Source organism: Camelina sativa, chromosome 7, assembly GCF_030686135.1.
Source record: "Camelina sativa cultivar CO46 ecotype springtype chromosome 7, ASM3068613v1".
Taxonomy (NCBI): domain Eukaryota; kingdom Viridiplantae; phylum Streptophyta; class Magnoliopsida; order Brassicales; family Brassicaceae; genus Camelina; species Camelina sativa.
Window position 1 is genome coordinate 20,066,946 of NC_141886.1, and position 20,433 is coordinate 20,087,378.

Below are 20,433 nucleotides of genomic sequence, written 5' to 3' on the forward strand. Positions count from 1 at the left end.
AATAGTATATAAAGATATATATACAAATACAAAGATCTTAGCTGGACGCTACGTGAAGATCATGCTTGGAAAAAATCATAACTTGGATGTGCATCCACACACATGACGATAGACATTAGACATTCTTAGTATATATTTTATTGAGTCTTAAATATAGTTTAGTGTTCAGATTATACGATTCGGCGATACGAAACTTTGTCCACGAGGAACATATTTTATGTATGTAATCCCTATTTTGATTTCTTCTTCTTCGTTTAGTATATAGAAATGATTTAATTTTAGTATATTGCAGAAAAAGCATTAGTTTGGTTGGTATAACTTGGCAGTTGGCAACTGGCATGACATGAATTGGATTACGATTATAATAATATGCATCTCTCGGTCATCGTCTTTGTTCATACATATAAGTACGTACGGTTCGGCCACAATTGACCTGTTCACACGGTTCCTCGAATTGATTCATATTTCGGACAAGCTGTAATAATTTAAATGGATATGCTGTAATATATGATTTAATTATGTAACTAATGAATGACCAAAAGGTTTGGAGAATTAGTTTATACTAGGCCTCGGCAAATAAACCGAACCCGAGAAACCGACCCGAACCCGACCTGAACCAATTCTGTCTAAATAACTAATAGGTTTTCGTTTTCAAATAACCACAGGTATCGGGTATTACCCGAACCGAACCCGAGGAACAGAAGATACATGTTTATATCCGAGAACAATTAGACACGATATCACACTATCACATATGAATTGTTTTGCGAGACATGGTATGCTCAGTTTCATTTGTTTAAGATTTCATGGTATGCTCAGTTTCATTTGTTTAAGATTTCATGGTATGCTCAGTTTCATTTGTTTAAGATTTAGTTCACTGTTTCTTGTTGAATTTGTTAGATTATACAACTGTTTGTATATTTATATTTCAGGTGTTTTGGGTTTTGTGGGTACATTTCAGGTTTTTGTGGGTACTTTGGATATATTCGAGTAGGTACTATCCATAACCGAATATATTTTGGATACATTACAAGTTTCTTAAAGTCAATACCCAAATAACACGAACCCGATAAGAACCGAACCTGAACCCGACCCGAAATTATATGAACACTTGTTCGGATCCTATATTAGTAAACCCGAAAACCCCGAACCCGAATTACTTGAACCTGAACGCGACCCGAACACCTAAATATCCAGACCTAGTTTATACTATAACAAACTTATTAATTAATAAAGAAGTAACGAACATATAGAATGAAAAAAAGAGAGAGAGAGATAGACTTGTATTATTAATGGACAACTCTTGGGTTCACCCCTAGGGGTGAACCTCTCTTATTCACCCCCTCTTAATTATGGAAACAAATTTCTAATTTAAGAAACAAATTTTGTATATCAATTAATTTTAAAATTATGAATTCTAAACATTATATTATAGTTTTTAATTATAACATCTAAACCGAAGTCACTTTTTTATAAACACAAATTGAAATACAATTTTATTTAATTATAAAATCTAAACCCTAACCATTCTTTTGTGAACCCAAACCGATATATAATTTCGTTTGATTATAAAATCTAAACCCTAACCACTCTTTTGTAAACACAAACCGACATATTTTTTTTTTTAATTTTAAAATCTAAACCCTAACCACTCTTCTGTAAACCCAAACCGACATATAATTTCGTTTACCTATAAAATCTAAACCCTAACCACTCTTTTGTAAAACCCAAACCTACATATAATTTCTTTTGATTATAAAATCTAAACCCTAACCACTTCTTTTGTAAACCCAAACCGACATATAATTTCGTTTAATTATAAAATTTAAACCCTAACCACTTTATTGTAAACCCAAACCGACATATAATTTTGTTTAGTTGTAAAATTTAATCCTAATTCTCTTTTATAAACCTAAACCAATATATTTTCCTTAATAAAAACCTCTACAGAATTTGTTTCTTTAATTTGTTTTGTTTTTTTTTAAATTTTGATTTATTTTATAAATATAATATGACATGGCGTTTTTTTGTATTTTGATTGGTGAATTTAGAGGGGGTGAATGAAAAAGGTTCACCCGTAGGAGATGAACCCAAGAATTTTTCATTATTAATTGACTTAACATATTGTCTTATCCTCTTAAGTATTTAAGTATTTATTCGAAAAGTTCAAATGAGAAATTTGAGGATTTACAGGCCGTCCAAGAAAATCGCCAAGTTTAATAATTTGTTTATTTCGTTGCATGTGCTTAATTAAAACTTTAACCCCCCCCCCCCCCCCCCCCCCCATGGTTCATGGGAGTAATTGAGTATATATGCATGGGGTGCATGTATGTGGTCAGAGTTTTTTTTCAATTATTCCTTAATTTGATGCTTTAAGCAAAAAAAATATAATTAAGTTGGAAGAAATATAATTAATATTAAAAAAATTATGGAGTTTATCACATAATTTTAGAAACCTCTGAAGACCTTTTCTTTATCATAGTAGTGCTAATATGGAACGAAAGGATAAAAAAACACATGATTTTAGATTGTCATATCTATCTAAGAATCAAAATCCTAAAAGATCGAACGAATCTAAGACATTTCCACCTTTTAGATCAGTCCCAAATTTAGAGACAAAGCACTAACACTCACACCACGACCGGATGGACGAAATGAGAGTTATCGTCATTGGTGGGGGCTGGTCAAATATGCATATTGCTGTAATATTTATGATGTTGAGCCATTCTAAATTGGGAACTAATTAACACGAAACATATATATGAACGAAATCAGGTTCTTATATGAGTTTTTACATGTACAAAGTTGTAGAGAATATAAAAATCGTGTTCTGGATCACTTCTTTCATGTACTTCTTCGAATCTTTCACTACAAGTCTCTATTTCTACCTCTTCTTCTTCTTCTTTTTTTGCAGCTTTGTTTAATTGTGATAAATGCATACAATCCTTAAAGGATATATTAATATAATATGAGTTAAGATGAATCAAAGAATGTAAAACTAGAGGAGATAGTATATTACCATGATTGCTTTGGATGTCATATGCGATGAGTGCTCCACTATCCTATGTGTGCCTTCTCAATAGTCAGTAATTTGTGAAAGACGTAATCTCGACAATTCTTTAAGACGTAAGCTCGAAAGACATGTTCATAACACCCAAAAAATAAAAAAAAAGTACTAGTATATGTGTTTTATAGCGTTGACAAGAACAAAAAACTCATCGCGTCTTTAACTATAAATAAATATCTCAAAAACTTCCAATTAAAAGAAATTAGTAAATTACACAAGTAAACTTAAGCACACCACTTGGTTTTGGAGTCTGATTTGATACTCACGCGTTATTACACGCGTGACAAGTAAGTACACAACCGGTGTGAAAGTGACTGACACAACACTCTCTCACGGTCAAAAACTACACATTCTCCTGTCTGAAAGTAAACCCAAAAACGCACCGCTTTAGGTCGTCTCAGTCCTCTAGCACGAGGTCCACGAGCATCATCTCACGTTTGCCTTATTTATCATCTCTCTCTCTCTTTCTCTTCACTCTACAAAAATCCAAACAAAGAAACAAAATAAATTTTAAAAAACAAAAATGTTCATAGCATCTCCGGTGAAGACGAACTTCCACGGCGCCAGCCTAGTGAGATCTCCAGTGTTTCCCGCTATCACACGGAGGCGAACACACCGAGTTTCTCTTTCAAGAAGACAGGTTCGAGCCGTGATCAGCCGAGAAGAAAAAGCGGTGGATCAAGAAGACGGCAAAAAAAGTACAAACAAACCACTTATAAGTTCTTCTCCGTTTCCATGGCAACAAAGATCTAAGTATACGGGATCAAAGACGGTCACGGCCGTTGTAAAGATCAGGAAGAAGATGAAAGAGAAGCTTACGGAGAGATTGGAACATCAATTAGAGCTTTTCATGAAAGCCATCGGCCAAGGGATGTTGATTCAGCTTGTTAGTGAAGAAATCGATCCTGGTTCGTTTTCTATAATACTTACTTATTATATTTCTGGAGTTTCCTTTTTTAGCTTTTTGATAAAATTATTTTGGACTAGAAAACAAATCCAAAACACTTTTAGATTTTGAGTTAAAGTTACGGAATTTGTTCGTTTCTTCTTTGTTTCTCTCTGACCATTTTTTTGGATTATAACTAGCCTTCAAAATTAGCTTTTTTGATTTCTTGCTAGCATTTCTTTTGTCTTCTTGGATCGTATCTGAATTTTTTTATTATATTTTGGTTAGACTCAAGATGACAGCTATTTTTTTAGTCGTGCGTAATTTAATGATATTTGAGTTTTAACTAAAAAAATTAATGATAATTAAAGACCCATCGGCCAATCTTAATTCAAATTTGTCCTCTCATTTGCTGTCACTGTTCTGCTGGAACAAGTTTGGTCATTGTAATGATGTGTGATCTCTATACGTTATTGTACGATCAAATGATAAATGGAATCTTTCCTCTTCTTCCTGACTTAGATCTGAGTTATTTTGCTATCCACCTTTTTGAATTATTATTTTTCTTAGATTGTCAAATTTTTCATGGTTGTAGTATTCTTTGGTAATTGTCCCATAGTTTTTTACTTTGCCACGCTATAATTTAATAAAATTTAATGCGATGGATTGAGAGTACTCTAATAAAAAAGACTCTTGACTTTTTCAAAAGTTCATCATGCCTTTTTTCTTTGGTGGGTTCTCAACTCCACGTCACCGACAAATCCTTTTTTCCTAGTTACATGTCGCGTAGAGATATGAGGATAGGCATATATCTGCATATGAATAGCTTCTTGTTACATTGCAGAAACAGGTAAAGGTCGGAGGAGTTTAGAAACACCGGTTCTTGGACTCCCAAAGGCTGTGAAAGATCCGAGATGCCTTGAATTCACAGCTGACTTTACAGTCCCGTTTGACTTTGGTAAACCTGGTGCCATTCTTGTCACCAATCTCCTTTCCACTGAGATTTGCTTGTCGGAGATACTCATCCGTGATTCTGGTGAGACCATTCTCTTCCCTGGAAACACTTGGATTCATTCTAGGAATGATAATCCTCAAGCTAGGATTATCTTCAGAAGTCAAGTGAGAAATTTTCCTTCTTCTTTGTCTTTTAATCATTGAAATGTCTTAAAATGTATTTTTTGCTAACAAGTGTGAACCTACTTGTTACATAGCCATGCCTACCTTTGCATACTCCGGATGGGATCAAAGAGCTACGGGAAAAGGACTTGGTCAGTGTACGTGGTGATGGTAAAGGCGAGAGAAAGCCTCATGAGAGGGTTTATGATTATGATGTTTACAACGATTTGGGAGATCCACGTAAAAAAGAACGAGTTAGGCCTGTTCTTGGAGTTCCAGAGACGCCTTATCCAAGACGATGCAGGACTGGTCGGCCTCTTGTTTCAAACGGTAATGATTGATCTCTTTATAACTCACTCTAAATACTTATGGTTCATCTAGTTTTGGTTCTTGACTTGGTGAAATCATTCTCAGATCCACCGTGTGAGAGCAGAGGAAAGGAGAAGGAAGAGTTTTATGTTCCAAGAGACGAAGTTTTCGAAGAAATCAAGAGAGATACCTTTAGAGCTGGGAGATTTAAGGCTCTTTTTCATAACCTTGTGCCATCTATTGCAGCAGCATTGTCCAACTTAGACATTCCCTTCTCATGCTTCTCTGATATCGACAATTTATATAAATCTAACATTGTCTTGGGACATACCGAGCCAAAAGACACAGGCTTTGGCAGCTATATTGGTGGTTTTATGAATGGAATCCTCAACGTTACAGAGACACTACTAAAATATGACACTCCAGCCGTTATAAAATGTAATTGTCTCATTCAGAGTATTATCATTTTCTTGAAATATAGAAACATATTTTGATTCCTCTGTTATGTGTTGTTTTCAGGGGACAGGTTTGCGTGGCTGAGAGACAATGAATTTGGACGTCAAGCTCTTGCTGGTGTCAACCCTGTAAACATTGAGCTACTGAAGGTGTGTTTCATTTCATCATTTCAAATTCAAGAATCTTCTGTGAGAGTTTCTGAAACTCTTTGTAATGTTTTGACAGGAGCTACCTATTCGAAGCAATCTTGACCCGGCTCTATATGGACCTCAAGAATCTGCTCTCACAGAAGAAGTCATAGCTCGAGAGGTTGAACACTACGGAACAACCATAGAAAAGGTTAGATAGTGTGACAAGTGTACATTTTTTTCTGATTGAGATACAATCTTTCTCATCTTGTTGATCTTTTACTAATGCAGGCGCTTGAAGAGAAGAGATTGTTTCTTGTTGATTACCATGACATACTCTTGCCATTTGTAGAGAAGATAAACTCCATCAAAGAAGATCCAAGAAAGACATATGCGTCAAGAACAATCTTCTATTACTCAAAGAACGGAGCCCTGCGGCCATTGGCCATAGAGCTCTCTCTGCCTCCCTCAGCCGAATCCGAGAACAAGTTTGTTTATACTCACGGTCATGATGCTACTACTCACTGGATTTGGAAACTAGCAAAAGCTCATGTCTGCTCAAATGATGCTGGTGTTCACCAACTTGTGAACCACTGGTATGTTAAGTTACTTTAGCTTGAGTTGTAGTCTCTATTGAAGTATTCAACGGTATATATTGTTTTTTTTTGTTTATTTTGCAACTCTCTTAGGCTAAGGACTCATGCTTCCATGGAGCCTTACATCATTGCTACTAACAGACAGTTGAGTACAATGCATCCGGTTTACAAGCTGCTTCACCCTCACATGCGCTACACGCTAGAAATCAATGCGCGTGCACGTAAAAGCTTAATCAACGGAGGAGGAATTATCGAAAGTTGCTTCACTCCCGCAAAATACGCAATGGAACTTAGCTCTGCAGCATACAAGAGTATGTGGCGGTTTGACATGGAAGGACTTCCTGCTGATCTTGTTCGGAGGTTTAAAGCCTTTTGACTTTGCTTAACAACAAAACACTCTTTTTTATATGTTTCTTTAACGCGGTCTGGCATCACTTACAGGGGAATGGCAGAGGAGGATTCATCAGAAGAATGTGGTGTGAAACTTGTGATCGAAGATTATCCATATGCAGCAGATGGTCTTTTGATATGGAAGGCCATCAAGGACCTAGTTGAATCCTATGTGAAACACTTCTATTCTGAGCCCAAATCCGTAACCTCTGACTTGGAGCTCCAAGCTTGGTGGGATGAGATCAAGAACAAAGGTCACTACGACAAGAAAGACGAGCCTTGGTGGCCCAAACTCAACACTACACAAGACTTGTCCCAAATCCTAACCAACATGATATGGATCGCCTCGGGTCAACACGCAGCCATTAACTTCGGGCAGTACCCGTTCGGAGGGTATGTCCCAAACCGACCTACCCTGTTGAGGAAACTTATACCCCACGAAACTGATCCGGACTACGAAATGTTCATGCGAAACCCTCAGTATAGCTTCCTAAGCTCTCTACCAACACAGCTCCAAGCAACCAAAGTGATGGCGGTCCAAGAAACGCTCTCGACACATTCCGCAGACGAAGAGTATTTGATCGAGCTAGGAGAAGTGCAGAGACATTGGTTCCAAGATGAAGAAGTGGTTAAGTATTTTAACAAGTTCTCGGAAGAACTTGTGGAGATAGAGAAGACGATCAACAAGAGAAACAAGGATAAAAAACTCAAAAACAGAACAGGTGCTGGGATGCCTCCTTATGAACTACTTCTCCCTACTTCACCACATGGAGTCACTGGCCGTGGTATTCCCAACAGCATATCCATTTAGATGTATATATATCATTATTATGTCTTATATGGTGGTAGAGTCTATTATGAGGCATATATTACTTTCTTTTTTTCCAATGTTTCATGATTATAATATATCCAATAAGTTTTAATCATCTTTCACTACTGTCTAGGGTTGGGTCCCGAGACCTTTCATTTGAAACATGAGTGTAGCCAAGATCATCGCTTTCACGGGAACGTAATTCATATGAATAAAAATCATAATTACATAATATTATTAATAAAAATAATCATGAGAAATACAGTAGAGAACAGTGGATATTTTGCAGTGCTTTTTTTTCCTTTTTCTTTTTTCCGACTACATTATATTACTTGGATGGCTTAAACCAAAAAGAGGCCATTGCACTCTGAAGATTTTGGTGGAATACTGATGAACACTCAAGGAAAATTCATTGGCAGAGTTGAGACAGATTGTGTTTACCTAAAGATTATGGTGGACTGGGTTTCAGAAACATTCAAGTGTTCAATCAAACATTATTAGCAAAACAAGCATGAAGATTACTTCAATCGCCAAACTGCCTACTTGCTAAACTTATAAAAAGTAGGTATTACAATGATTCCGGTTTTTTGGAGGCTTTTATGGGGAAGAGACCATCTTTTGCTTGGAGAAGCATCATGTTTGGACGAGAGTTGTTTGGAAAAAGGACTGCTAAAGAAAGTAGGAAATGGGGAAATAGTTAGCGTATGGATGGATAAGTGGATCCTAGATGATGAGTTTAGAGCGCCTTGGAGGAAAAATTTGTTCTTTGAGGTAGGGGTAAAGGTAAATGAGCTTATTGATGCCTCAACTGGTTACTGGGACCGGGAAATGCTTGAAGAACATTTTTTCCCACAGGATATAGCTAGAATAAGAGCTATCAAGCCTATTGTTTATCAACAGGATTTCTTTGCATGGAAGTTCAATAAAAGTGGAGACTTCTCAGTTAAATCTGCATATTGGTTAGCGGACCAAGAAAAAAGTGCCCATCTGATCAAAGAAGTCTCGACAAGACCATCTACGCTTGAGCTGAAAAAACTGGTATGGAGAATTCACACCGATCCAAAGCTAAAAATCTTTCTCTGGAAAGTCTTGTTAGGGGCTTTGCCATTAGCTGAAGCGCTAAATAGAAGAGGCATGGATATGGATAGTGTTTGTCAACTTTGTGGAGAGGAAGGTGAGTCCATAAATCATGTTTTCTTTACCTGTTCAGCGACCAGACAGATATGGACCTTATCCGATTACCCTTTTCCGTTGGAGGATTTTCAAAATGGATCGCTATATTCCAATATGTATCATCTTCTAGAGAACAGGAACAGTAAGGATTGGCCTACTGATTTGAGAAGGAGCTTCCTATGGATAATCTGGAGAATATGGAAACATAGAAATTCTCTGTTTTTCGATGGGGTTAGTTTTTCAGCTGCAGAAACAGTTGGAAAAATTAGAGAAGATGTTACAGAGTGGTTTGAGGCCCAAAGTGAAGAAAATAGAGGAAATGCAGAACATAACCAAAGGGAGGCAAATATGGTTGACAGAAGGGCACCGATGAAAGTGAAAGGGTGGGAAAAACCTCCACAAAATTGGTTAAAGTGTAATGTAGGTTCTTCTTGGTCGAAGAGAAACAAAATTGCAGGTGGAGCCTGGGTTTTTAGAGATGAAAAAGGGGAAGTTTTGTTGCATAGCCGAAGAGCTTTCGGAAGGATTGAGAATGCGGAAGATGCAAAGCTGCGTGTGGTTCTATGGACAATCGAAAGTATGAAAAGCCATAAGGTAACAAATGTTATTTTTGGTGTTCAAGATAAAGGGCTGGTACAAGCGGTGGAGAGACCAATTGCTTGGCCAAATTTCAAAGCTCAAGCTTTGGCCATAAGGAGTTTTTTGGGAAGATTGCAGTACTGGAGACTATGTATTGAAACAATAACATGTCACAGGGGACCTCAAATTACAATCGTACGTGGAAATGGGTCACCCAGCATGGATGGCTAAAGTCTTCGATGAGGAGAAAGCTTTGAACTTTCGGTTTGATGAGGATCTGTTTTATTAGGCAGGGTTGGTTATCTTTCTGAGCTGTTTCTTTTGTATATACCCTGTTTTGTGGATGGAGGGATTAGTTAGGAGAACTAACTGCGTAAAGGAGTGAGGGAGCTTGCAATGGGCTTTTTGTATATCATAGATGTGTATGTTGTGGGGCCTTAAAGGCCATAATTCAATATAAGACCAGATGACAAAAAAAAGGATGGCTTAAACCAGCTAGTATGAGAGGACATTGTTTACATCAAAAATATATTCTGATTGTTCGCGAACATTTTGCTCCAGCGAATGGCAATATGTTATTATAGCCAATATACAAGGAAAATTGCAAAACTGATACACTCTATGAATTTGCAAAGTACTTACTAACACCGACCTAAAACCATGCAAAGCCTAGAAAGCTCTAAGGTTTGTGATTCTCATGGTCAAGTGGATACTCGCGGGTTTCTTTCAACATGGAGTTAATAGATTCAGCTAGGTTTGATGTCATAATGTTGTACTAATTAAAAAAGATAATAAGTTTGTGACTATTTCCTAATATCCGCTTGCCAAAGATATTCTCCAAGTTTTCTGTTACCATCAGAGATTTCAGTGAACAAAAAAATCAAAAGAACTGGAATAAATGAAGAACCTCTAAAACATGTTTCCAGTTTTTTTACAAATGGAAAGTGCAAGTTCCATTATGAACAACTGGATAATTTTTTGAAAGTGCGGTTGCAACTAATGAAGCACGATCATACACAAAAACTAGATCCTTCTAATGAGGAATGATATTCTTCTAACATTTCTAAAACCAGTCTCATGATACATCATTTCATAATCAACTATATCAAAACTAATAGGGTACAAATTAAATTTTCCATCATGAGTTGAGGCAGCAAACAAAGTCGATATTAGAGTCATAATAAGTAGATTTTTATAGCAATAAGTGGTATGTACAAAAACTGTCACGAGATTAGAGATTAGTAAAGATGTATGCTTTGAGTGATTCTCTTTTTTGAAATAGTATTTGGTTTTAGTATTTCCAATTTATTTTGCAGCCCTATACAAAATGTAGAAGAAAAAACAGTTTAAAAAAATAGAGTATCTAATTTTTAAATGTTTTACTTTTTACAACTTTTCAAAAAAAAAATCCAAAATCTATATTTTGGGGTTTCTCCCTCAAACAATATTTGATCCATCAACATAAAAATCAGAATCTAAACAAATTACATTCAACGTTTTTTTTCCGGTCTAGTGTTCGAGTCAACTGGTCAGATGATAACTACTTCACTTATTAGATTAGTATTGGCCAGAACCAGACATTGCCCTTTACCATCTCACCACTAAGAGACTGAGACTCAATGAAAAATAGACACTATGTAACTTTATTGCATTAGAGGAGAGGACCTATACCTAGGTAAATAATGAGTCAAGGAACTAGAAATCAAAAACTAAAAACCACAAACAAAACCACTTAAAAATCTATAAACAATCATAGCGGTATTTTATGAAATATTTTTATGTTTTTTTGGTATTGATCAATATACATTTTAACATAATTGAAAAAAAAATTATTTGTTTGACGCCAAAGAATTGTTTAATTTATTGAGAGAAAAATTGTAAATTGGAATCCACCTATGCGAGTTTGTAGCTAGCTGATATTAAAAAAAATGTGCTTCATGTCCCTTCTATAGTACACAAACTATTGAATAATAAACACAAATATTGGTTTGGAGTTTGACATCATCATCCTCTACAATCTTTTGGAAAAAATGTAGAGAAGAGACTGAAGAGTGCATATAAGAGGGATTTCAGATGAACTAAGGAGGTTTGTTGAAAAGTTCACTTACTCTTCCATCTTCATCTCACAAAGCAACATGAGAATTTTCTATTGCTGCAAGAAACGTCTCTTCTATCTCTTTGATTAGTTTGAGTTTCACCTTTTGTAGTATTCGGTTCGTTTTGTCCAAAAAAAAAAAAAAAGTATTCGGTTCGTCACTCTGTTTTGGGCTTACCAATGTAAAATGTTTATGTTGTTGTCAAGTTTTTTTAAATACATTGTTGCTTATGTCTTTTGAATCCTTGAAATTTAGGATATGCATTCAATCAACTTTCTGTTTTTTTCTTGTCTTATGAGTGGGACAATTGCATTCTTTCTTTGCGTAGATCACTATACATTTTTTATGTAATTGACAATAAAAAAAGAAAAAATTGTTTGACTGACGAAAACAAGAAGCTAGGTGAACTGCTTCAGCTTTGTTTAGGTCGAGAGTTCATCAATATTCAGCTCTCGTTTGCTCTATTTCATAGTGAACTCTGTTTAGCTCTAATTGTCCTCCTATACCAAACTATTTTGTAAGCTTTTAAAATAATTTTACATTTCATCAAAACAAAATTGTTTAGTTTACTGGAAAAAAATATTGTTAATTGAACGTCAACCTATGAGATCTTCCAGCTAAACTCGATTTTGATATATGCGCTTCATGTTCCTCGTATATGGTACACAAACTATTATATAATTCAGTAATTCACACAAATACTATTTTAAAGTTCTAATTTTTTTTTAATCGTATGACGTAAGAAAATAGTTTAATGAGATGCATAACAATAATCATAGAAATATGGTTCTACCAACAACAAAAAAAAGGTCTTAAAAAGGTTTTATATTATCGTTGATCAAAACAACCACTCTTTAATAACTCTTGCTACCACTCACTTCATCACAATTTATCGAACATTTTGTACATAAGGATATTTTCTTCTTCTTTTTATTTGTCTTTTTCTATACAACAAATCTCCTTTTATTTGTCTATTTAAGATATCTGTATTTCTGAATTTTAAATTTTTTTTTAATGAACTTCTCACAGACAAACAAAAGACCTACCCAAATTTTTTTAATTTTTTTGGTCAACCCAAACCAAATCACACATTACAAAATAAAAAATCTCACACATCGAGAAATAATAAATATGATAAAGAACTGGATTTATGATTGAGTACAATCAAATCCAAGAATTTATTAGACTTTCCCACGTCTTTAACTTTCCCAATAAATAATCACACCAAAAAAAAAAAAACAAATTCCTAATAAATGAAAAAAATCAGGTGATACTTGTTTCACTCTATTATTATCATCATCAACCGTTGAACCTGTTGACTCTAAAACCCGACTTTTGCAGTAATCCAACGGTTGTAATTTCTCCCCTCCAAACCACTACACCGCTAAATTCCAACCTATCCCCTCTTGACTCTGAATTTGATTCAACCAAAAAAAAAAAACATATTTTACTGCAATTTTCAGATTAATCGGAATAATGAATTTACAACCGTCGATCTAATCACGAGTGAGTGAGAGATCACACGAGAGTCTTCTGATACTGATTCCTTTTGTTAATAGATGTCGATTTCAAATGAAATCGAAACCGCCATTAACGAGCTTCCTCCTTATTCCTTTAAACGTATCAGTATCATCATCCTCAAACTCTGATGGAGACTCACCAACAACAACTACCACCTGCCGTTGAAACGCCCTTGTTGCACGATTCAAATCGGGATCAACCTCCGCCGGAGACCGACGGCGGAGGAGGAGGAGAGGGTGTTAATGACGACCTAGATATAACGCTGGAATGGTTAGAGACGTTTCTGACGCTGCTTGGGTTTAATCAGTCCTCTCCTCGGAGCCTTGTTTTGTCTTGGATCGTGTTTTTATCGATTGGTTTGGTGCTTCCGGTTACAGTGTTGGAGCTTGGTCATTGTTTAGGCTGTGAGAGGTATCAGTACAAGAGTTTCGAGCTCAACATCGTTGTTTCACAGGCCTTGTTGGCTGGAGTCTCTCTGCTTTGTGTTTCTCATAACTTGAGAAAACATGGGATTAGGAAGTTTTTGTTCGTTGATCAACTCAGTGGTCGTATGGGTCGTCTCAAGGCTCAATACATTCAGCAAATCTCGGTGATTCTTCCACTTTTTTGCTTCAAAGTTTGTATCTTTATGGAAATATTTGGAGATTTTTTCACTAAAGTAAGCATTTTTTTTATTTCTTGCTGTGTTGCAGAACTCTGTGAGGTTGCTTGCATTTTGGTCGCTACCATGTTTTGTGTTGAAAGCTGTTCGTGAGATCATACGGATGTATTACGTGCCTCATGACCAGCCTTGGCTATCTGTTGCGATTCTGTTTTGTATGATCTTGTCATGGACTTATTTAAGCACTATATTTCTAGCTGCTAGTGCCGTGTTTCATTTGGTATGCAACTTGCAAGTCATTCACTTTGAAGACTATGCAAAGCTCTTAGAAGGGGAGTCTGAAATCTCCCTTTTCATCTACGAGCATATGCGTTTGCGTCATTATCTTTCCAAAATAAGCCATAGGTTCCGCATCTTTCTGCTTCTACAGTTTCTTGTCGTCACAGCTAGCCAGTTTACTACACTTTTCCAGACCACTGCGTATAGCGGGCGTATCACGTATATCAACGGTGGTGATTTCGCGGTAAGTCAACCAACGTCTCTGCTTCTTCTTCGTTGTTATGTTCTTATTTGGTGAGGTTTAAGAAGCTTGGAACATGATATATGCAGGTCTCGGCTGTAGTCCAAACCGTTGGAATAATTTTGTGTCTGCACGCAGCAACAAAAATTTCTCACAGAGCTCAAGCAATAGCATCAGTTGCAAGTAGATGGCATGCCATGATGTCTTGTTCGTCTACAGATTCAACTCAGATAAGGACTTCTCCTAGTGGAGTTCACTTGGAGGCCACCACGAATCCACCGCTCTCCTTTCCAATATCCCGTTCAGAAAGTGATGTGGAATCAATGGATCACTATATGAGGATGCCTGCTCCTAACCACTTTCCTTCTTACATGTCCATGTCCTCCTACCACAAAAGACAAGCTTTCGGTGAGTATTGTTTCGCCCTCTTTTTACTTTTTATCATTTTCACCAAACTTGAAATGGTGATAGCTGATTAGATGATTGTTGCAGTGTTGTATTTGCAGATGAATCCAGGTGGGATAACTATATTTGGGTGGACAGTAGACAGGCATTTGATAAACACAATATTCTTCATTGAGCTTTCTCTGGTTACCTTTGTTCTTGGTAAAACTGTAGTTTTCGGTACCGAATGACAAGAAAAGGTCTTTTTACTCTTTGCCATATAGAGTGATTTCTTAAATTGATTTGGAGATGATACTTTTGCATGAGCGTCTCTTAATTTGATATCTTTCTCTTAAAGAGTGACAAAGCTATATTGACAAGGCTTGGTTTGTTCTCTTTCTCTTATCTCTCTTTTCTTTCATAGATCTTTTAGTTTGTACTTTGTACCATAAACCAAAAATTATAATCCTTGGTCTGTGTCTTGCCACTAAATATTTGATAAAACCTCTGTTACACGATCTCACTGAGTAATTTTGGGCATAACGAATATACCACAACGCACGGTCCAGACTTTGGACCAGTTCTTTAAAAGCAATTGAAGACTGCCCGTGGTCCAGACTTTGGACCAGTTCTTTAAGAGCAATTGGAGACTGACCACTTCGGAAGAGTTTGTTCTGCAAATACTTGGTTATGCATCGATAGTAGAATGTCAAAATCATTGAATGTGTATGCTCATGCACAAATGCATGATAAAACTTTGAAGGATGCAAGAGCTTGGTTGATTTAAGATAACTCCTATCACAAATCACTTGTTATCACTTCCGAGCATATGCTACTATTAAGATTGAGACAAACATTACTTCAACATTGTTACGGAAAACCTAACAAATGGTTTCTAGCACGTTGCAGTCAATCAGCAAACTGCAAAGAAAGTGGGGCTAAAGTTTATTTCAGAGATCTTAGGATAGCTAATCCCGGCCGATAGTCCCCAGGATTTACTAAAATTGCTTTCATGAACTCCTAGGCAATCAAAGTAGAAAAAGGAATCTGCAGAAAATTGCTAACCCTACAAACCAGAAACTATAACACTTGTAGTTACAGAGCAACCATCTTATCTCAGAGAACCATATATCCGAGGTTTTAGTGGAATACAAAAAAGATCAAGTTCAACCCTACAAGCATCAGGACTATACATTACCTCGCAGAGATGTATCAGCAATCGCGTCAATTCTTCTTCAAGACAAGAAGAGTCTCACCTCCACTTCAACACCAGTGTTTCTTGCAAACACAATGTCAATATTATATATACTAATAAAAACATGGCAGATAAAGAGAATTGTCGGGGAAAAAGAATAGGTTCTCCCTCATAGTAGTCAACAAAAGGTCACTTTTCAATAACACTATGCTACATACATAAGTTTCAGTAGGAAATGAGTTTTTATTATCATGCCACACCTTACAGAACAAGCACTGTCAGAAAGCCATAGCACTACTAACTGACCAGCCTAGCTTGTGAACACATTAAACCTGCAAGGATTCTCTGTGGCGATAGGAGGAAAATCACCTTCACAAATCACCATGGACCCTCAAAGTGAGTAAAGAAAGCATAAATGATATTCTGAGATACAAATGTTCCAACCTCCGCTTAAGCAGTAGCCCTCGCCTAAATTGTGGTTGAGAGTATCAAGGTTGTATTCCAAATGCTATCTTCAACAGGTGCGCAACACTTCAGCCAAACAGACCACCAGACCCAAGTTCGGTTTGTGTTAATTCCTTCCTACGTTGCTCTTCCAAAGGATCAGGGCTCTTTACCATTCTCCTCCCACGCCTTGGCACAAAAGAAGAAGTTAGAGACAGAACTAAAGTCAACCAGTGGTCATTTCAGTTTAGATAGATCTCAGTACCTGTCTTGGGCATGTTGAGCAGGGAAAGTAGGCATAAAATCTTTCGATTTTGGCAGAGGGACTTCACGGAACCAATCATGCTTTAGAGCTTCATCAACAGTTATTCTCTACAAAAAAGCACCACAGATACAAAGTCAAGGAACAATTAAGGTGCATACTGGATTAACATGCATGCAACAGATATATATTTCTTATTACCCTCTCAGGATCATACGTTAGGAGCTTGTTCAGCAGGTCAAACCCAGCATCGGACAGAACTGGGGCGCCAGTGAATGAAGTGGCTGGGAATTTCTTACGTAATAGGTTATACCTAAAAGAACAGTTCATCAGTGAGAAGAACGACATAACAACTACGACAATCCACTAATAAGCAAGAAAGCCAGACCATATAACCTAAAGCTACAAAGCCTGGGAACAATATCAGAGACTTTAAGCAAATTTTTACTAAGGTTATTTTTAGTAATCCACTAATAAGCCAGATAGCCATACTACATCACCCAAAGCTAGAAAGCCTGGGAACAATATTAGAGACTTTAAGCACATTTTAACTAAGGATATCCTTGCATTAAAACTGAAAATTACAAGGAATTATAAATACTTACTGATGCTTGACAAAGTTGATCTTGACTCCAGGCAGCTTGGAGAACCCAGGCCAAATGGTTTCATTGGGAGTACCAAGGATTCTGAAAATCTGTAAATTAAAAGAAGCAGTAATTAATTTATAAGCTGTATGTAGTCCCAGGATGGGTGGAGGTCCAAATCAAAACCCATGTTTAAAATACCTTGTCAAGTTGATCAAACTCCGTTTTCCCATTGAACAATGGCGCCTTCGATAATAGTTCTGCCATGATACAGCCCAGTGACCACATGTCAATGGCCGTAGAATATTGTTTGGCTCCCAAGAGAAGTTCAGGTGCCCTGGAAAAACAAATGCAGTCGTTGGGCTTGGTCCTGGAGGAAGTGATTATTGCTAAAACAAGAAGGGATAGTCAACACAAGGAATAAAACAAGTCAAGAAAGTTGAAGCACATATATTTCCTAATGTGCCATTCTAAGTGATGTCCAAGCAAATACCGCAAATGCTTTAAGTATTTCATGGCTAAGCTGGCATATTATGGAGACTATTCTGAAAGAGGAAAGGTAATGATACAAGTCAGCCACAACACTCAAGTTTGTGGTGCCATTGGAAAAAAAATATCAGATACCATGGAACGTCATTTAGACACAAGACTTTAAAAATCATTGATCCTAAGGTGCAGGAATAGAAACGGTTGAACGGTGTAGTACAGCTATACCAGAAAGAAGACGTGGCACCTGAGGTTATACTAAATTACTAACAATGGCCAAAAATACAAGAACGTCCACCAGAATTCAAATTACAAACTAGAATAGAGTAAAACAAATTTTACCTGTACCAAAGCGTAACAACCAGATGAGTATACGGCTTCAGCGGGCTGCCATATTGCCGAGCCAAACCAAAGTCACATATCTTCAACTCACCCCGATTGTTTAAAAGCAGGTTAGATGTTTTCAAATCTCGATGAAGCACCCAGTTGTCGTGAAGATACTTGACGCCCTCTAAAAGTTGAAGCATTAAGCATTTAACTTCACTCTGACTGAAACGCTGCTTCATTGAATCCATCAATGCTTTAAGATCATGCTCCATGTATTCCATCACCATAAAAATGCTATCAAGACTACTACCCACGACCACCTCTTTAACATCCACTATTGATGGATGATGAAACGAAAGAAGTATATTAATCTCCCTTAGAGAAGTCAATGGAAAGCCTTCTCTTTCTTTTTCCATTTTCACCTTCTTCAATGCCACTATATCGCCTGTCTTCTTATCCTTTGCTCTATAAACAACACCATAAGTACCTTCATCTATCTTATTTAATCTCTCAAATTCATCAACACTTCTACAACCCTGGAGCATGTTTATACTTCTCAGTGGGATACTGGCAGGTTCAGGTGTCTCATGCCGAACATATTCATCATCCGAATCTGTTTCACTAAGGCTGTAACTAGAGTTTCCTCTTCTGTGTTCCTCCTCATCTATATCCATCTTGGCACCCTTAACAGCATCCTTCTCCTTAAAATCATCTCTACTTTTTGGCAAAGAATGGTGCCCCCTTTCATCGGAATCAGATGATCTATAACCTTCTCTCACTAACTCCCCGACCTCAGGTGTTTGAGACTTATTGCGCAATCTCCCCTGCACGGGAAATGGCTTTTTGCTCCTTTTCTTTGCCCCCACTTCTTCTACTACTTCACCTTCATCATTTGGAGAACTGTTGCCAGCTGCCCACCTAGAGGATGATATATGCCTGGTTGGCATGTTTTCCTCCTCTTCCAGGTGTGCCGCATCCTCTTGTTTGCCATCCTGCCCAGCATTTGATGATTGTTCTACCATACACAAAGAAGACATCTCTACCGAAGGTGATAAAGCAGGCACAGAAACCGCAGAATCACTAACTTGCACGGGATCTTGATGCATATTACTCTTTGCAGGTGAAAATGGAGAATTGTCATCACATCCGACCCTAAGTGACTGGCTTGACCTCTTGATTAGTGGTGGTGGGGGAGGAGGAGGAGTGACCTCAACAGGTTTTTCATTTCTGCTCAAATTACTTCTTTCATGGTCATCTCTGTCCCATATTATTGGTGAAAACTTTCTCTTCTTTTCAACAGGGCTTTGAGCTGTATTCTCTACCTGCTTCACAACACCATTATTTTTCACCAGTGATTCAGATTCAATCAAATCATCCGACCCACTCTCACTAGAGAGCTCACCTGGTTCCCTATCCACAGACCTAGCTGAAAACCCACATCTTTTAGGACCACGATCCATAAAGACTTCCCTAATACCTGGATTGCTCTTCGATAAGCGAGACCCACTATTAACTATTCCTCTCTCTTTCTGTCTAGCTCCGGACCTAATCATATCTCTATCTTTACCGCTATCCCCGTGTCTTGGATTACTAACCCGTCCCTTTTCATTATCAAGAGTACCGTTCCTAACATGGTCATAATCCTCATTAGAGTAAGCACTATCCCGCCTGGAAAATCTAGAATTCGATTCCTGGTCTCTCAGTTCATGGTCAGGATATCTTACACTCCTCCCAGCCGCCATTTAGTCAATTCCAATCTTAACTAGGGTAAAAAAAAAAACCCCAAATCCTAATTTGGCGAACTCTTAAATCTGCTTCTAGCTAACTAGCCGTGTTCAAAATCAGAATAGCAGAGACTAAACCTCGAGGTTTCTCAGAAAAAAAAGAATACCGAATTACGCACCGAACAAAGAGCTCCTCGTGATCAAATCGCTTGAAATTGAAGCAGAACTTGTGATCTGAATTAGCGAAACCCTAGAAATCGAAATCGAGGCCCGAGGAAGAAGATGATGAAACGAGAAGAAAACTCAGAATTTTGAAAGTGAATTCGATTGGTAAAGAGTTCGCGAAGTTCCGATTGGGATATTATAGCTTACCGTCGAGAAGGAACAAAACGAACGAACAATGGCGGAGAGAGAAAGAGAAGAGCGTCCCTCGTCGTGGAGAGCTAAAAAAAAACAAAAAAAAAAAAAAGGACGTAATCGGTAAAACTAGTTTCCGATTTTTAGGTCTCTCTAGATTGTTTTTTCTTTTTTGTATATTTTCCCCCTCCATTTTAGTTGTTTTGCCAAAAGAAGCCCCTAATTTTTTTAATTAATAAATGTGTTTCTTATTATTTTATTTCTAAACATATTTCAAACTTTCGTAACAATACTAAAGAGAATGTGTTAGAAATACTATAACATTTTTCAAAAATATCCTTTTTTTTTGAACATTTTCATTTATACTCTTTTTTACATAATTTACAATATGTTTAATTAATTTTTAGGTTTGGGTTCTCTA

At 37.0% G+C, this 20,433-nt stretch overlaps 3 protein-coding genes across 30 annotated transcripts; 2 read left to right on the forward strand and 1 right to left on the reverse strand.

Annotated features, from left to right (window-relative positions):
• The first annotated feature begins 3,212 nt into the window (after positions 1 to 3,212).
• Positions 3,213 to 7,874, forward strand: LOC104701360 (lipoxygenase 6, chloroplastic). Of its 2 annotated transcripts, none has more exons than XM_010417029.3 (9): positions 3,213 to 3,975; positions 4,798 to 5,072; positions 5,165 to 5,399; positions 5,484 to 5,816; positions 5,898 to 5,983; positions 6,060 to 6,173; positions 6,254 to 6,558; positions 6,652 to 6,918; positions 7,000 to 7,874. In XM_010417029.3, the coding sequence occupies exons 1-9, from the start codon at positions 3,591 to 3,593 to the stop codon at positions 7,757 to 7,759; spliced, it is 2,760 nt and encodes a 919-aa protein (XP_010415331.1). In that variant the 5' UTR covers positions 3,213 to 3,590; the 3' UTR covers positions 7,760 to 7,874. The 2 variants fall into 2 exon arrangements, with proteins under 2 accessions (XP_010415331.1, XP_087315050.1); XM_087458924.1 differs by lacking the exon at positions 3,213 to 3,975 and adding an exon at positions 4,270 to 4,684.
• A 4,954-nt stretch (positions 7,875 to 12,828) lies between these two features.
• On the forward strand, positions 12,829 to 15,137 carry LOC104701362 (uncharacterized). 2 transcript variants are annotated; one of them, XM_087458932.1, is made up of 4 exons: positions 12,829 to 13,717; positions 13,821 to 14,252; positions 14,339 to 14,657; positions 14,742 to 15,137. In XM_087458932.1, exons 1-4 carry the CDS (start codon positions 13,256 to 13,258, stop codon positions 14,882 to 14,884), a joined length of 1,356 nt encoding a protein of 451 aa, XP_087315058.1. In that variant the 5' UTR covers positions 12,829 to 13,255; the 3' UTR covers positions 14,885 to 15,137. The 2 variants fall into 2 exon arrangements, with proteins under 2 accessions (XP_087315058.1, XP_087315059.1); XM_087458933.1 differs by having other exon boundaries at positions 12,897 to 13,717; positions 14,756 to 14,956.
• On the reverse strand, positions 15,045 to 20,290 carry LOC104701361 (cyclin-dependent kinase G-2). Of its 26 annotated transcripts, XR_015562147.1 has the most exons (11): positions 20,028 to 20,151; positions 19,835 to 19,905; positions 17,947 to 19,253; positions 17,320 to 17,455; positions 17,140 to 17,228; positions 16,736 to 16,847; positions 16,538 to 16,644; positions 16,273 to 16,461; positions 16,089 to 16,197; positions 15,832 to 15,911; positions 15,045 to 15,316 (listed from the first exon to the last, which is right to left on the reverse strand). XR_015562147.1 is itself a non-coding variant. In XM_087458931.1 (8 exons), the coding sequence occupies exons 3-8, from the start codon at positions 19,035 to 19,037 to the stop codon at positions 16,362 to 16,364; spliced, it is 1,635 nt and encodes a 544-aa protein (XP_087315057.1). In that variant the 5' UTR covers positions 19,038 to 19,253; positions 19,835 to 19,905; positions 20,028 to 20,151; the 3' UTR covers positions 15,909 to 16,361. The 26 variants fall into 26 exon arrangements, 4 of the variants coding, with proteins under 4 accessions (XP_087315057.1, XP_010415334.1, XP_087315056.1 ...); XR_015562141.1 differs by having other exon boundaries at positions 15,045 to 15,307; positions 16,089 to 16,173; positions 17,947 to 19,905; positions 20,028 to 20,212; XR_015562142.1 differs by having other exon boundaries at positions 16,089 to 16,173; positions 17,947 to 19,905; positions 20,028 to 20,212.
• Between the last annotated feature and the right edge of the window lie 143 nt (positions 20,291 to 20,433).